At 41.7% G+C, this 17,847-nt stretch overlaps 1 protein-coding gene across 1 annotated transcript in view; it reads right to left on the reverse strand.

Moving 5' to 3' along the window:
* The window catches only part of LOC103371882 (partitioning defective 3 homolog), a gene marked incomplete at its 5' end in the record, with an annotated part of 93,930 nt that overhangs the window by 57,435 nt on the left and 18,648 nt on the right, over window positions 1–17,847 (reverse strand). The window contains one exon of the mRNA XM_008301351.1: window positions 2,176–2,267. Coding sequence (XP_008299573.1) covers window positions 2,176–2,267 — 92 coding nt within the window. The remainder of the gene's footprint in view (window positions 1–2,175; window positions 2,268–17,847) is intronic.

Below are 17,847 nucleotides of genomic sequence, written 5' to 3' on the forward strand. Positions count from 1 at the left end.
GGAGAGGAGAGGAGAGGAGAGGGGTGACACCATGTGGGCAAAAACAAAAACAGAAAATAAGGTGATGGTAGAAAGAAATATTACAATGACAACAACAGAGTGGTGCAAATAAATGAATTAAAACAGAAGGTGCTGGAACAGACAAACAAAAAACACAATAAAACAGAGCAATCCAAATAAATCACATAAAAGGAGAGGAAGGAACACTGAAGGTTTCCAAAAATCCTCACAAACACACAACTCAGACTATCAACTATAACTTCAGTCTATCTTCAGAGGGTGGAATGAGAAACTGAGAATGAACCTCAGTTTATCTGCAAAAATCCAATGTTTTTACCTTTTCCAGGGTGACGCTACGATCCTACAATGCTGCTGTTGTGCAACATACACATTAAAATCTGTGAAATCTAAAACTGTCCCTCTAAAGATGGAACTATGCTGCATGTGAGCGAATATGTGGGAAAACCTACATTTTGTGTCCAAAAGCAAGTTAGTAAACCTCAAGGTATAGAAAACATTGAAGAAATCAGGAAGAAGAGATAATTTTTACCCCAGTGACAGTGTAAACAAACCACCAATCCAAGAAACAAAACCAAAAAAAAAAAGGATTTACCACAGGCACTGATATATTAAATTCCCTAAATGAGGAATTAGCTTCCTCTGCTGTGCTACAAAGTCTCTGGTGGCAGCACTCTGCTGGAGTGCACAGCCAAACTCGGCAAGAAAAATTGGAGAAAACTTCCTGACAGGATGTTGGATCAACACATTTAGCTTGGTTGCGCTGCATGTTGTTGAAATTTAGGAGGTGTGAGCATTGGCTCCTGAGGCAGCCTCTGTGACCTTCGTCTTCCCGTAACACCGCCGTCTGCACGGACTCACAAAGATGTGTCTGTGCAAATCTGCAGAAAAACAATTCCACCTAAAGTGTCACACTTTTGTTTAGCATGCTTTGTGTCCATCAGTCTCTACGCAGACGAAAAGCACCACAAACCAACAGTCACAATGTTCATAAAGCAGAGCTGTAGTTCGCAGCAGCTTTGTCTCTTATATCTGGAAAAGAGAAGCTGATTAGGAGTGTAGATGTGCAAAGCCATGCACACAGCTGGAAAAACAGGACAGATTTAATAATGAAAGAGAAAAAATCAATTTAAAACGTATCTTCTATCCAGACAGATGCATCTCCAATGCAGAAAAAGCAGAAAACACAGTTACAGTTATTTGCTTTTTTCCGAGGCAGTCTGTTTGGCTGTGAAACATCTATACACTGGCATATTTTACAAGATGCCACATCTAATCCACTCACAGCTTTGATACAATGACTATGATTAGCTTGGGGAAAATGGGCCCCTTGTTGACAACTAAGAGGCGGGAGAAGCCACAGTCTCTGGGAAATCATAGGAATAATAATACCATACCTGCATATTAAACTGGAAGCATGCAACAGAGCAAAATAACAAAACAAAACACAGTTGTTAATAACGGGAGCTGAATGGGTTAGTGCGTGGGAGAGCTCTGATGGCGAGACGAGGATCATTTTGCTCCCACAAAAGAGAATTATGTAAATCAGAAAGCAGGGTTGAAAATGAGATTTTCTACAAACAAACCTGGACCACAATATAGAACCTGCTGGTGTGTCGTTTAAGTGCTTATTATGTGAAGAAAAGGGAGAGAAGAGCTGGCTTAGTCACGTTACTTTACAAAGGAAATTCTAGTTACAAACAACTCAAGTGTTATTTTTCAGTTCTGGCCATCATCTCAATCAATACTTCATACCAAGTTAATTACAGAGTTCTGGGAACACAGACATATCACTGTGAGCAAGATTATATCAGTGATGTTGGCCAAATCCAGCAACAAAGGACCCAAGTTATAATACCCCAGAATGTTCTTTTAGGCTTATGTAGAGTGGAAAAACAAAAAAAACATACATTTTCAACACAATAGTTTCAAAATCCAAATAATTTAAAGTCTGCTAGCGCAAGTATTTGTTCACAAATCTGGAAGATCTTCAGGATAGCGTCGTTTTGAGAGGATGGGATTCACTTTTCCCACATTCTTGCAATCAAACTCCTTAAAATTAAGCAGCCTGATCACTTGTCTCTGTACTGTGAGGTGGTTATTGCGTTTCTCTGTGACAGCAGGGAAGGAAAAGGCACAAACAGGCGACCAACTTACTCTAGCGACCTCACAGGAGTGTGGTCCATGCACGAGTCAGCCCGGCCAACTGGCTCGATCCGTCCGTTCTCTTCTTCTCTGGCCTCGTCCTCCTGAAACACAAGCGAAAGAAGAGCATGGAGTAAGATTGCACAATTCAGTCGCATCTAACTAAACCATCATGTTGTGAATGTGAGCAAGACGTTTGCTGCTGCAGCTCCGAAAACACTGGACGATAGACTATTGGCAGCCAGCAGCCATGACTGGATGTTCATGCAAGATGACATGTCATAAGCTGCTTTCCAGTTTTCCCTGCCAGCAAACAAAGTGGTGAACAATCAGTCACTGTGTCTCCGGTTTACACGAAAAACGATGTTGACACCAGACTGCACAACATTTTTCGCCCTTCCAGTTGGTCCATATGTCAGATTGCGCACTCATGCCCTTGACCGTAACTTGGCTCGAGATTCATGTCGGACTACTTGTTGAACGCCGTCCAATCAGCTTATAGTTTTCCTCAGCAGGCACCACATGCAGCAGTGATCCTGCAGGAGGGTTAAGAGGCAGATTTCAGGGATCAGGAATGTAGAAGAACAGCATCAAGGGACAAGATTCCTAGATGGCGCAATGCAAAGGACAAGATGACCATTTTAGAGCTGACACTGCATCGTCTCGTCCTGAAAACAGTTTCCTCTGCTTGTTTCTTGCCCTTCTGTTAGCACTAAAATCTCAAAACACACGGTTCAGAGTTGCAAACCTGCTGAAGCCAAGAGGAGCAGACTGGAGGAGGCCTTCCACTGGTGTAAAAATACATGCCCTTTAAAAATTCTTACAAAATTACATCGCCTTTTATTCTCTCCTGGTATCAACTGTGAGGTGTGTGTCTGTTTGAACGGTGAAGCTGAGACTGTACACACAAACACACACGCGGCGCACAGAGAGCAAAGAAGAGGAAAAATGAGAAGCAGAGAAAGAAAAGTCATTAAAATTTCAGGGCGACACCGGAGAGGAGAGACGAGCTAGCGGCGGCGGCGGCAGCAGCAGCAAGCAGCGAAGGCCTCCCCGGCAACTGGCCTCATCAGTATGAAAATGAGCCTGCCGTTACCGTGGCTGCCGTACGGTTGCCATGACACTTTGGGTGCCTGGAGGACACACAGCTACAGGGCAGTGTGTGAGTGTGAGCGTGTGTGTGTGAAACGGCATGCAAGGGCGCTTTTATTTTTTTTTGCCTGCCATCTTTTAATTTAGGAGTCATCTCATTCTGGCTCAAAGTGCTGACGGTCACAGAGAAAACAGAGAGATGACAAATAGGTGTTTTTCTGACAGAAAGCGTGAGAAAGGTGGAGCTGTCGCAACAGAAAATAATAGACTTTGGCTCTCGATCAATAATGAGGAATTTGATAGAGCCACCTACAACAAAGGGCTCCTGAATCACCCATTACATGCCACTGATACAATTTAAATTCAGACGATTTCTGTTTCCTTCATGCTTCACATTTATGTCTGTCCTGGTTTGTAACATCTTGGGAATGTGTTGGAAACACATTGTGGCTGAGAGCCAACGTGTCTTGCACATGCAGAGACAAATCAAAGTAAAAAAAAAAGAAAAATGAAAAAAAGAAACATTAAGAAAACATAAACTTGTTAATTATTAAAGAATTTTGAAAGCATACCCATGTGTATCCTTGATTAATGCCATTAGCGGTTGCTATGAGTAATTTTGCTGCACCGCTCAGGGAAAATATGCAAATGCATCATAAATGTAGAAGAATGTAAGTCGTACAGTCCATAAAAATTGGTACTGTTGCTCCAAAATACAAAATTCTGAACAAAAAAATATTCAGCACCTTGCAGGTTTTCCTAGAAGACGTTCAAATCTGACGACCCTGCCTCATGAAAAGAGGCATTTAGTTAACGAATGACATTCAATCGTTTTGTTTTGATCTCCTGACTGAAAACTCTATAATATAAGTACATACGGAGGGCTAGAACGGAGGCAGCATTCCTACGAGGGTCGTTTTACATTCTACAATATCAATATGTTCAACAACATGGCTCCCTGGTACGACACCAACTCTGTTGATTACATGGAAACAACATGATTGTATACAAGTGCTAAACACAGTCACATGCACACATCAGAGGAAAACAAAACACCAAAGTCAGATACAGCGAAAGTCCAGCAGACAGAGAAACAATAACAACTCAAAGAACCTCGGGAACGCATCAACCACTATTTAATATTCATCAGGAGATGAGGAAGTGAGGCAGGGGGACATCAGAGAGGCAGAGGAATGGCTATCTGAGGCAGAACCAAATGAGATCTGCATTCATCATAGCACACGCAGACCCTTTATTTCAGTGTGGAACATCTCTGAGGACTGTGGATGACAATTCTATTCTGAACCCAGACAAAGACGGCGTGTGTGCACGCAAGGGAGTTTAAAATGAAAAGGAGAGGATCATAAAGGTGAAGCAAGCGACAGAGAAAGTGGGAGTGAAATTAGAGAAACAAACTGAGACACAATAATGAAGAAAAAATGTGCAGCAATGAATATATTTGCAGGATGATGCTGTTCATTCAACTTTGCAACGTTAAAGCTCAGGAGTAGATGGAGGAACCAACAGCTGAAAACATTTAAGGGAATACTTCATCATCACAGCATAACACCAGTTAAGTAAACTTCTGGGACATGGATCTGTCCAGTTACCAAGCATTCTTCATCATTTTGTTCTCAATAACTTACACAGTGTGTATCAATGACTGAAGTGTTCCCTTTCTTGAGCAGTGTAGTTATCAAGGACTTGCATTAATATTATAGAAACTTGACAAATGATGAAAACCTACAACAGAGCGATGGATAACTACGATAAGCTTCAGAGCCAAGTGGACCTTTGGGTGAGAAATTGCCGTTTCTCAGGTCGGGAATGAAGTTTGAACCTCAGCTGATGAAAGTGATTTTTCAATCAGCCTTTCGCTCCTCTCCACTATCTGCTGTAATAAAGGTTTCAGGTCTATTTGCTGTAAAAGGATGACATCCTGCCCCTGCTTTTGTGCTGTAAAGTTGTCTTACTTTGTATAAACTGGATGATGTCTTGTTTGTTAACCCAAAGAGAAGAGTGAAGGGGTCGTACTGAAAAATAAAAAAAAAAAGTGGTGTCAGCCGTAAAGAGAATAAAACTGGCTTTCTCCCAGATAAACATTAGCAAGAACTCGAGCAGTTTGATTGACAGATGCAGGAACCAACTTTTAACTTCCTTCCCAAAAGTCCACTCGGGGGGGGAGAGGCCTCGCCACATTTTCCCAACCACACCATCAAGATGTCGCCCATTCCCGTTGCTGGGAGTGGGCCTGGGCGAGCATGGAGATAGATAGTGGCATTAATAATTCAAGGGCTGAGTTGGGGGGTTAATGGCTAGCAGGCAGACAGGCAGGCAGGTACGAGGCGCGATGTGTTTTCCAGCCGAGTCATTGTTTGTTTCCAGGATGTGCAGAAGCAGAGGCAGGCGGGCAGTTTTCAGGCCCGGGGGCTCATTAAAGATTAATAGGAGAATCCATTGGGGCCTGTCCTTTCTATCTCTCAGACTAAATGAAGTGGTCTGCGCCTGGTGTGTATGTATGGGAGGGAGAGTGAGTGGAGTAATGCTGCACTTTAATGAAGTGTTGCCCGCTCCCCTTTTCCTGCCACTTTGACCACGCTGTCACTTACAAGCTGATGTAACTGCATCCATACAGACGCAAGGATGGAGGAGAGTGAGTCTTATTCGCTGGTGGCAGAAAAAAAATCCTCAGAGACCAGATGCAAATATTTGGATGTGGAATGAATCCGATATGTGACAGCGAGCGTAAATGTTTAAATCCAGTATGAACAGTTTTTAGAGCCATTTGTGGCGTCGTACCTGGATCTCATCATTTCTCTGAAGCCGCATTAAAAATGCAAAATTTCAATGTGTTTAAATATGAATGATCGTTTCTCTGCAGTGTTGTGCTTTGAAAAGTTTTTGATCATAAGGTTTGATGTGGAAGCCGCCCTTTAGAGCGACACCCTCAATGAGAGACTTGACAGGAAGTGATTGTGTTAATCCCCCGTGTCGAGCTGACAGCCGACGGTGCCAATTAAGTCAAAGTTGAAGTGATACATCTCAAATCATGTAAAATTTTGCACAAACAAATCAACGTCACGAGCTGAGGGAAGGCACATTTTGCGAAATGGCATGTTTGTCAAGTTTAGAAAATGTTCATTCATTAATAAATGGCAGGTTTAAGAGAAACCGTCACTGGGATTACTGGAGTCTGATGTTCAGGTCAATACGCTGTCAACTAACCAAATGATCATTGGCTGGACAATCGGCAGCACTTCTTTTGTACCAGAAAAGCTCGACAATCAACAACCTTCCAGGATCAATCCGTTATTTTTGGAGACAGCAGGAGCAGACTATCTGTGAACACCCCGATAGTTTCACAGTTCTGAACTTACTCAACCCAATGAAAAACACTAGTGCTCACTTATTTAAAGGTAATTAAATGTTTACTCAGAGTGCATTTTGCTAAAATGCGTGATCACAGTTGTATATCACAACACTGCACATCATCTATTTGTCTGTATTATATTCCTCAGAAGTTCTGTGCTGGGATCACGAGTCGATATCGATGTATTTTCAGAAAACAAAGGAATATGGGCTCAGAGTCTGTTATCATCCTTTTGGTATTAAATAACCAGCTTAAAATAACAAGAAATGCTGCAACTTTTTATGTGTATTTAGACTCTTTTAGGCTAAAAAGGGCAGTAGGTACAGTGGCAGATTCAGCACATCTAAAAATAATGGGCAGATTTTCTCCTCTTCAGGCAATTAGTTGGTTGAACAATAATGATTTCACTCAACCAGGTCTTTCTTTGGTTGACTGAAGCCTTAGCCAGGTGGTGTAATAACATGACAGTCTGTGGTGCTTTTGAGAACCAAAATCTGTGTTTTAAATTTAAACCAAACCTTTGCCAGTTTCAGGCTAAATAGTGTCGTACTGCTAAAACTCAACACATCGAGTAACGTGAGTTTTAGGAGCAGTATACCTGCAGCTTTCCCAACAACTCCAACAACCTTATTTTAGTTCAAAACATTACTTACAATTACATCTCAGACAGCAACAGCGTGCAGAATTATAACTGAAGCCTGATAGTGGGTGTTTTCTGGTGCGCTGCATACATTTTTATTAAGTCTACACTTGACTTGCATGAAAAACAAACGAGTTGAAGTGCACACTGTTGAGAAGCGCTTTCATTTACAAACAGATCTAATCTTTCTTACTGAAAAACACCATCAGCAATAACACGAGCTGCACCTGAATCCTCACACAGACACGCAGAGGCATTCATCACCGTTAACTGGTATCTGTGTCCTCTCCAGCAGAGCTCCATATGTCCACAACCGGATGAAACAGTGAACCAGAGACTATAAATTAGCCTTAACCTCTAACCTGTAACCTGAAAACCACCACACACCATCTGTGCCTGACAGCGGCAGATGAAAGTTAGAGACGGGAGTTTAAATAATCCTCCCACATCAAGCCTAAAAGGAATCACGGAGAGCAAAGTATCAGGATTTCTCAGGTTTAACGCAGCTGTTATAAGATCTTACTACGTTTTCTTTGCCTGTTCCTGGGGAATATCCTCCAACGTTGACGAGAATGAGTTCCAAATTAACATTAGCACTGACAGCTACTACACAACTGCATCAACAGAAAATCCCAGGAGAAATACCTGGAGACACACGTTTTGATTCATGCTCGACTACACCCACAGAAAAGGAAGAACAAACAACAACCCACCAATAGTGTGTGGATCAGCGGGTGCGTGACCCTTTCAGGAAGAGGCAACTAAAAAAAATAAAAAATAAAAAGGTTCAATTTCCACAGAGGTGAGACACAACACACACACAGCTAGCTCCAGGTATTCGGTGTGCTCATCCTGCAGAGGGCCTAAACACTCACAGAAAGCTCTCAGAAGGTTCATCACAGGCCACCTGAACGGACTCGGACACGTCTCAGCGTGACGGGATGCAATGCTCAAACATCGCTGCATGTGACCTCTGATGTCTTATTCATGGGATCAGTCGCCGAGGTCAGAGATGCTGCGGCACTGATGCGAGTGTGGGATGTGAGTCCGATAGCAGCTGCAGAATTCGTTGAGTTGAAATTGAATGATTAAATATACATCTGAAATAAGCTGGCCAACACCAACACACGGAGAGTATGAGTCATCAGCAGCAGCTCCCCTTCTAGCGGTTTTAAAGTTCGGGTGTGAAGTACTGCAGCATCGCAGGGTCGCATTAACTCGATGCCCTCCTGATATTGCGGAGCACAACACGGTCCGATCCGTCCTGACAGACATTTGATGAATGTTGATGCTCGGCTCCGTGCAGGACCACAATGCATCATTAAAAGCAAGCTTTCAATTACAGATCCCTGCACTAATTCAATTAGTCTCCTTTGAAGACACTTTGATAATGGGATCCAGACGGGCGGACAGCATCGTCAATAACTCGAGGATTCATTGAGCCGAGGGGACGTTATCAGAGTTTATATCATCCTGGCAGCCAGTCGAGCTGTTACACAACCAGAGGAGTGTGTGTGTGTGTGTGTGTGTGTGTGTGTGTGTTTGGTTGTTGTGTAAAGGGCATTTAGAAGATATAGAAGGAGAAAAGAAAACAGAGGATTGAAAAAACAGGAAGTCATTGTGTGATCTGAATGTATTTAGCTTCAGAGGAGACATTATTAATATTATCTGTGTATTTCTGTCGACTTCTTTGTCATTAACTTTCCGCAACACTGCGTCTCTCACAGGACTAGATGAGGATACGAATACTTAGCAACTTCTTATCCTGGTTTGTTCTTCAGTATCGGATTTAATTAAAGATTTCATAGTACTATGATGTACCTGTACCCAACGGGCTGAGTGATGTTCCATTATGGTGCTTTCATAAAAAAATCCACTTTTAACCAAAGTTTTGAAAACGATTTCATTTAACTTTGCTCGTTTGTTTACACATAAAACTCACGTGGACAAGCCTGTCTGCATAAATCTGAGTTCTTTCATCCAGGGCCGGTTTGTTAAGGTTAGGACAACGGTGGCTGTTCTCAAGCTTAATGCTAACTCAGAACGTTTTTGTTACCGTGTCCATATGATGTTTTTAATATGCTAGAAGATGAGTCAAATAAACAGTCAACACCGTGGCTGAGAATTTCCTCCTTGAATGTACTGATGACACTTTCTCCAGCCGTACAATGATGTCAGCAATAGAGAAATTAATCGCAATTATCAAAGGACGAGACGGGCGCTGAATTATCTGAAGCTGCAGTGTTACTAACAATTAATTTATTAACAGAGAAACATCAGACTTCATAACTTATAGTCAGAATATTGGTCCAGGCTTTGAGAAGCTCTGATTTATGGCCTCCTGGAGTTAGTTCATAAGACAAACATGCATTTGCAGTTCTTCCACACGCTCAAGCTCCAAGCAGAGTGAAAAGCTGACCATATAAGTACGTTTCTATCTTTGGAGCAACATTTCAGGAAGGTCCTGTTCTGTTTCAACCTCTCAGCGTTCCCATGAACAAAGCAGGACCAGTCAAGAAACACTTTTTCACAGTTTGGTGAGAAAGAACATGACAGAGAACAGACTTCAGCTTCATCCTTTGACATCAACAGGAAACACAGATTGTGAAGCTTCTGTGGGTTACTTTAATCAGGTGAAAAGCCGTTGTAGAGGAGTGGACGGTGTTGTTCTGACAGTAGGTTTGGAATAAATGTTGAGTAATCAAACATGTTTAGGGAATGTTTAGGTGTCTTAACATCATTTTGGAACTATAATTCAGACACTTTCTGCCTTTTCCTCAGCTTGTATCGGCACATACTGAATCTGCAGCGCCGCATCCGAGTTCCTCGCTGACCTACAAGAGGCGGCGGCAATATCAGCTCCAGCAAAATGAGTCTTCCAGCACTTCCTAAATTACCACAATGCCGCCGTAGCAATCCACTTAATTCAACAGCAATTTCTGCGATCCAATCCAATCAAAGCGGCCGGGGTTGGCAGAGGGGGTATCGCCGCACCGAAATATGCACCGCAATTTACTGAAACATAACAGACAATAGAGGCCTCATCAGGAATATGAGCAATTTCAAAAATTCACATTTCAGGAGCCGATGTCCCCCGAGAGCTCAGCCAGCGTCGCTTGAAATGGAATCTCGCTTGTTTTTCAACTCGCGAGGCTGCATCTGATTGAGCACATGAAGGAGGACGTTTTTTTTTTTTTCTCCAATATTTAACAAAGATGTGTTATACGAAGAAAATATCGAGATTACAGAGAAGCGTATCAGGAGCTGTTTCTCCTGAGAGTGCAGAGGAGATGAAGTGAGTGATGGGACGGAGCAATGAAAGAGTGGCGGGGGGAAAAAAAAAAGGTAGACCGACTCAAAGAGAATGACAGAGAGGCAGATAGCGAGACAGACAGAGACACATTACACAGAGGAACAGCAAGCCACGACAAAGCTGGCTCAAAGGATGACAAACGACACTTTGAAAACTCCCAACTCCAAACCTGAGGGGATTCTGACATCTTCTGACACTTCACACTTTGTTTTTTTTAGTTGTCAGAAGAAAAAACGAAAGAAAAGTTTGAGATTCTTCAGCCGTGAGAGTCATTCAAAGCAAGTGTTTATGAGCAATTAAGAACAGAGAAGAGAACCAAGGATCAGTGTTTAGTTTATGTAACTGATGTAGAGTTGGTCACGACGGCCACATCGATCAGCTCTGGAGGATTCAGCACTGATGTCTGTATTTGAATGTCTTTCATCCATTTCTCTGTGAATTTTGATTTTTCCTTCCATCTAAATATCATCCCTGTGTTTACATTCTCTGGACTGTACTGGAAGCGTTAAAAGTCTCAAAGTAACACCAATCTGGTGTCAGACAAAACTGATGTTAACTTTACATCATGGCTGATGTTTACACTGTTAACTTCAGCTGATTGCTCACTGGTAGATCACTTTGGTTTGACAGTAAGACGACCAATAAGTATGAATACTGGTACACGCTTAGAATTAGGAGACCATCAAGATTCTTTCATGGGGAAACTTTAACACTGCAAAAGGGGTTCTTGGAGGGTTTTTTCTAGGTGTAGGCCTAAGTCATGCTTTACACCAGCATTTACACATTTATTGTATCTTAGAAACATGACTTTATTGTAATTGTGTGCATTGTAATATGTCAACATGTATTTAATCCATTTGGTTCATTTCATGATAAAGGAAACAGAAGGCAGGCGGTTGGTTTAATGCTTTATGTTAGTCTGATATAAATGAAGGTTTTTCAGCTCTAACACTTAATAACTTATTAGCAAATTATTGTGTGCTACAGTTTTTTGGCAGTAAATTTTAGAGCTCTTTCAAACAACACTGGAGATAAATGCAAGTTTTAAATACTGGTTTTGCATATTTGGGCAAAACGGGATATTATCTGACAGCATTGACTGTAAATGCTCTCAACACAAACGGAAAGCATTCGATTCAGAAACAACCTGAATTTTGTCCAGCTCATTTTTGTTCTTATTTTTGAGACAAACAAAAACAAAACTGGACTACACCACTGTCATAATAATACTAATGAGTTCCAAATGGAACCCTAAATCCCAAAATCTGGTTCCTTGAAGAACGTTACTGAGAGTTTTCTCAAGGAACTGTTTTGAATTCAAAAGTTTCCTCCACAGTGTGAAACCCTGAAAGGTTCCTCAAGACTCTTATTATTCTAAGAGCGTATGAAGTGCTGGTATGGTCCCATCAATGTTTAAGTCAAGCACATTTAAGTAACGTTTTACAACAAAAATATCAGGGAAAGCACATGTCCTGTGTGTTTTTGTTCATTTTATTATATAAGAGATGAATTGACCTCACATATCCCTCCCGTTGAGGACTTTCCTGGACTCTGAGGCTTCCTGGCATGGCAGTGGTGTGGATGGATTATTTAGACTGTAATCAGTGAGAGACGGATTCAGTGCTGATGCCGGCTTGAATCCACGCCGACAGAACTGTCTTGGCTCTTCTGACGATGTCAAACATGGCACAGATGGACAGACAGTGGGCGTTACGAGTGTATATATGATACCACACAGGATTACAGGACACAAAGTGTGCATTAATTTGTGTGACTTTTATACCGTGTGTAACCGATACCGGGTCAACTGGAATCGATCCACATGCTGCAACGCGCTCACATACACAAACACACGTGTCGTTTTAATTCACTGACAGAGCAAAGCCCTGTGGATGAGATGCATATGTGTGTGTTACTCAAAGAAATAATTCAGCTTCTATATCTAAACCTACACGCTGGTTTTGTAAAGGAAGTGAAGAAAGCTGCAGAACATAACAATCTGCTTCAACACATCCTTCAAGATTTCAATGAGGTTGACATCAGGTCACTGTAAAGGCCACAGCACATATGAAAGCTTCATTTTCTTCAGGCTTTTACTCAGTTTTTCTTTGATTAACTGTGAAACTGATGGTTTATAAAAGATAAAATTGTGTATTATAACCTTGGATTAAATAAATTTGACCCAATGAGTACAACATAGACCAATATACACGATTAACCCGACAAAACTAGACTTTCATTTCGTTCTGATGCTTTTGCATGTCAACTTCTTAAGTTTTAAACTTTCAAAGTCAAACATAAAGGTTTCATAATTAATAAAAGTTCAGACATCTTCAGTTTGATGGCAATTAACCCTCTGAACCCCCAAACCAGGCTGCAGGTTTGAAGGCATTTTATCTTCAAAAACATCGCTACAGTTACACCATTTATCGGAGCCAGAAACGGTAAAAAAGGAATGAATCGTAAGACTTTCAGCTTCTCGATTGTCCTCGAGCTAATCGTGTGACCTGCAGTTCTGTCAGGAAAATTAACCAAATTAAAGCTTAAAATTGTGATGTTTCATCAAACGCGTTCTTTTCTATGTGTCTCATTCAAAGATTCACCCAAAAATTTAACTTTTTGCACTAAACAGATGCAGCAAAAAGTGAAAAATTGTGAGAAGCATGTGTGACTCAGCTACAAGCACCAGTCAGCTGATAGAAACTCTGACTTTGGGCTGAACTGCAGTGTTCCCACCAAAGAGATTTAGAGGATAATAAACACACTTGATCAATAGAATGAATATAGCATAGGTTTAAAAAAAACCCAAAACAAAACTGTGTGCAAAGGATTAAATGATCAGCTGGTCGTTGGAGACACACTGCGCACGGTGAAACATCTTCCTACGGTTCATGTACAGGGTCGTGTGAAAAACTGTAAAAATGTAAATAGTTAAATGTTGTCTGAGGCAAATATTTGAACCCTCTGGACAAGTTCGAGTCATTTTGGGCAATTTTTGGTCCATTCTGGGAAATTTTAGAAAGATTTCCAATCAAAATAGCAAATAGCAGAAAATATGAATTCGCCTACATGTTAACTGTAAAACAAGCAAAACAAGGAGGAGGGGCAAAAACAGTGAATAATTCCCACATCAAAATCTGTATTTTTTATAAATGATAATTACCATTTTTCAGTGTGTTTTTCCTGGAATCCTTGTTTTCGGATTTATTTAAGTTTTTTGTGATAATTTATTTACATTTTTAGTTTTTTTTTTACAGTATGTGATGCAGCAGATGAAGGGAAAAAGGCCAGAGTTAGGACAAAAAGGGGTCATACAGGTAAGGTCAAGATGATAGAGTTTTGAAACAATACCATCTTTTAAATTAAACATCAGTTTAGCTGTTTTCAAGATCCAGAATGAACTTTTAATATCATTATCTGCAGAGACGGTGCATGTAAACGATCCTACTGAAGCACTGTGAGAAAGCCTCTCTGCACAGCGCTGACACGGTAAAAAAATCTCTACAAATAAGTTCAGTTTCAGATAAATATCATGACAGGGGAAGAAAGGGGCGAGAGGGGTTTAGAGCAATATTTGTTTCTTGGCCTTTTGCAGCACTGCTAGAATCATAAAACATTCATCTTCTTCTTCTACATTCTTAGCAGCAGATGCAGAAATATTCACCTCCTGACAGAGTTGAGCTGAGGTGAGCAGGACATGGAGGATGGCTTTTATAGCGTGAAGCCCAAGTATCACAACCACGACTGCGTAATTACATACTTCTCATTTCTAAAAGATAAAAATATTAGATGTTATATTCTATGGTACTGTGATCCTCCATTCAGCTGCTACACTGATGGGCTGAGACAGACACACATATAAAATAATGAGAGCTACCGTAAAGTTTGCAGACTTTCCTCCATCTGTGTGCTTTCATCAGATATATGGCCACGACTGTAAGTGTAATCCTCATGGTGCATTCACAATCTGCCCTAACAACAGAGGTGACCGGGGTGGGCTGTGGCCGGTCACACAGCTTGTTATGTGATGCACCATTTACCAAGATGAGACTCCCGATGGAGCAGCTGCTATAGAGCAAAATAACAGGTAAAGCCGACCAAACTACCCCTCTGAGAGGAAGGGAGCTGTGGATAATGGTGACAAGAATCACACACACACACACACACACACACACACACACACACACACACAGTGGTAGAGTTGTCAGATTGAAGGCCATTATTCTGACTGACTCCAACTGTAATGGCTGCTGCTGAGAAGAAGACCGTGTCTATATAAACAAGTCGAGGGGGGACAAAGAAAAAGAAAAAAAAGCACAAAATCTCACACTCTCTTGCTCCATTCCTCCTGGTCTGACTTCCCTCTGCTTCCTGCTGCAGTGCTCTGCAGCAGTGCTGGCTGCACCTTCAGCAGAACCTGTCCACAGCTGGAGCTCTGACAGGTCATGACTCAGGAGCTTCACACCAGCTATGGAGGAATATAAAGTGAGGAGGACTTATTTAAAGCAAACAAGCCTGGTCACTGTATCCCTATTAGGGATGTTAATGACTAATCGATGAGTTGATGTTATGGTTTTAATTGATTCAAATTATTTTGACATGCATTTTAACTGTGTTTAACTCCAGTGGTGTGCCGTCAGGGCCAGCGAGGCCTTCTCTGCTGGCCTGAACTCGATCACAATCACTGACTTGAGTTGTAATATCTTCCCATTAATCTTTTTACAATATTCCCAACAGTCTATTCTCTTCATTTAATAGTGTGTCTCTGGGCTGTGTGTGTTTATGCGCCTGTAGCTTCAAATGCATTGCAATGAAACTGTTGCTTTAACCAATCAGATGTAGAGTTGGTGGTCCCAGGGCCAGCTAGCTGGCCTATGATAACATCAGCACTGTCACATCCTCTGATTGGATGGTCAGAGAGCTCAGTCAAAGTTAGCGGTTCCTGTCTGTAGTGACCTGCACAAGCTAAAACTATTACCTTTCTTTTTTTAAAGTTAAGCGAGCAAACACTGTCAGCCCTACAGCGAGTTAAAGCTTATGGCAGAAACATGACTGGACAGCATCAGCCTCCACGGAGATAAAACAGGACTTATTGTTGGAAGTGAAACGCACGGATTACCTGCTCAACAGAGTGACTGAACTCCTCGTGAGGAGAGACGGAGCTTCTGTTTAAATAATCACAAGTACTGGAAAGTAAAATACATATTTTTGTCACTTTATTGGGCTGATTTTGACGCTCCTGTTAGATGTGATGTACGTGGTGTAGCTGTGGCTGCAGTTAATGGAGACTTGTTGAATTGTTTTAACTGGGTTTCTTGCTTTAGTGATGGCATTCATTCTCACTACACCAGATACCCGTCTGCGATGCAGCGTCTGTTCAGGTAGGACGCCACTGAAGGCCGGGAGTAAAACACACGGCCCGCCACTGAGCAAGTCCAACTGTAATGGATGGAGCTACAGGTGTGTTTGCTGACCGCCAGTCAGCATTGCATACAACGAACACATCTCCCTACTATCTAACTGCTAATTGCTGCAGTTGTGTTGATGAACTCTGCAGCATCGAGTGCAAAAAGGCGTCTGGCTGCTGTTTAGCATAGCTAGCTGCTCAAGGCTAATGCTAAGCTAAGATGTTCTACCACATGTTGTGTCTGTCGGAGATGTTTCTAATGTTTAGCAGCAGCAGGACTCTGATTACACATTTCCAACAACACTCAAACTAAAGCAGTGAAGTGTATCTGCTCTGGATAAATCCATTTAGGAGGTGGCAGTAAACACTGACAGATTTCCTGGACTGAAAAAAGCTGCTGCGACAGTGTTTGTGGACGTTTGCTGAGCAGCTGTTTCCAGCAGCTGGATTACCCACAGCGAAGAAGTCACTGTATCCTGTAGATCAGCCATAAGGATTATTTTAAAATTAAACTTTGCTTTTAATGTGGAAGACTGAAGCTCGTTTGCAGTGTTTAATACTTTGGATGTTGTCGGACTAATCAGTGAACAGCAGCTTTAAATGAAGCTTTTAGCTGTTTTGTTTACAACTCAAGTATCCCGGCATCTACTTTACTTCTTAATGGAATTCCTAAAGTAATCCAGCTGACGTTTGCAGTAAGTTTGCTTTCCTAATCTGTATCAAAATTACAGGCAAGTTATTAATTTCAAAGGCATCACTTTTAAAGGCTGGGTATCTATTTGTTGTAACTGTTAGACAAACAATTAGTGAATGTGATGTGTTTTGGTCTTTTAAATGGCACCGACAGGATATGAATTTACTCTCATGTGTTTCTTTGACAATAAAGAAAACTAATTCACAAATCAAAAGAAAAAAAAAAAGTTTAGTTGCACCTCTAATTTTGAAGTGAAGCAGCTTAACAGTGATAATTTATTCAGAGACAAAAATCTTTTCATGATCTTCAAGAACTTTGTGTTTCTGCAGGATTTAGCATCGGAGACGAAGACCTTGAATTAAATTATTATCAACTACTTCAATGCATTTTATGTGAAGTTACATCGGAGGTGACATGATGCTAATTCGGTGATGATGATCCAAATGCATGGAAAACTGCTTCACCCCACAAAGTGCATCATCTCTTCATACCAGATAGTTTTAACGTTACATCTACAAACTGAGACAGAAGCCTGCACATCATGTCCAGTGATCCGGGTAAAGGTTTGGGTCTCAGCTGCTTCAGAAAGAAAGCTTCATTTCCAGAACCATCTTTCTGACGGTCTTCAGCGGGGTGAATTTTATTGCTGGAGCACAACAGACCTCAATAATCATCTCCATCCCTCTTCTGTCAGATCCTGGATCCTCCTCTGATAACAGCTGACACCTGCTGCTGTCATCCCTCTTGTCTGCCTTTGATCGTTTTATAGACCAATGATAAACTCTCTTGTTCGTCAACCTGCGGAGCGCAGCGGGTTTACAAAACCGAGATTCTTATCTTCGACTTTAACTCTCGACTGTATGTGTTTGTAACCCTCGCTTATCCCCAACAGGTGGATTAAGTTTTCAGAAAAGAGCCACCATCTGTCCAACCTGAGCAGATCTATTTTAGGTGTAATTAGACTTTGGCAGCAGGTGATGAACATCAAATTATACGCTTGTGTGTGTCTGCAATGTCCTGACAGCAGGTTGCACCCAGAGATGGAGACCCCCTTGGGGAAGCTGCACAGCCTCCAGAGGGGGAGAATCTGTCTTTCATCTCGCCTCCATCTCCCCGTTGCTGCTCCCTTTACCCTGTCCCTCGCAGCTGGAGGGGATCTGGGCTCCTA

This window comes from Stegastes partitus, unplaced genomic scaffold, assembly GCF_000690725.1.
Source record: "Stegastes partitus isolate 25-593 unplaced genomic scaffold, Stegastes_partitus-1.0.2 Scaffold1663, whole genome shotgun sequence".
Taxonomy (NCBI): domain Eukaryota; kingdom Metazoa; phylum Chordata; class Actinopteri; family Pomacentridae; genus Stegastes; species Stegastes partitus.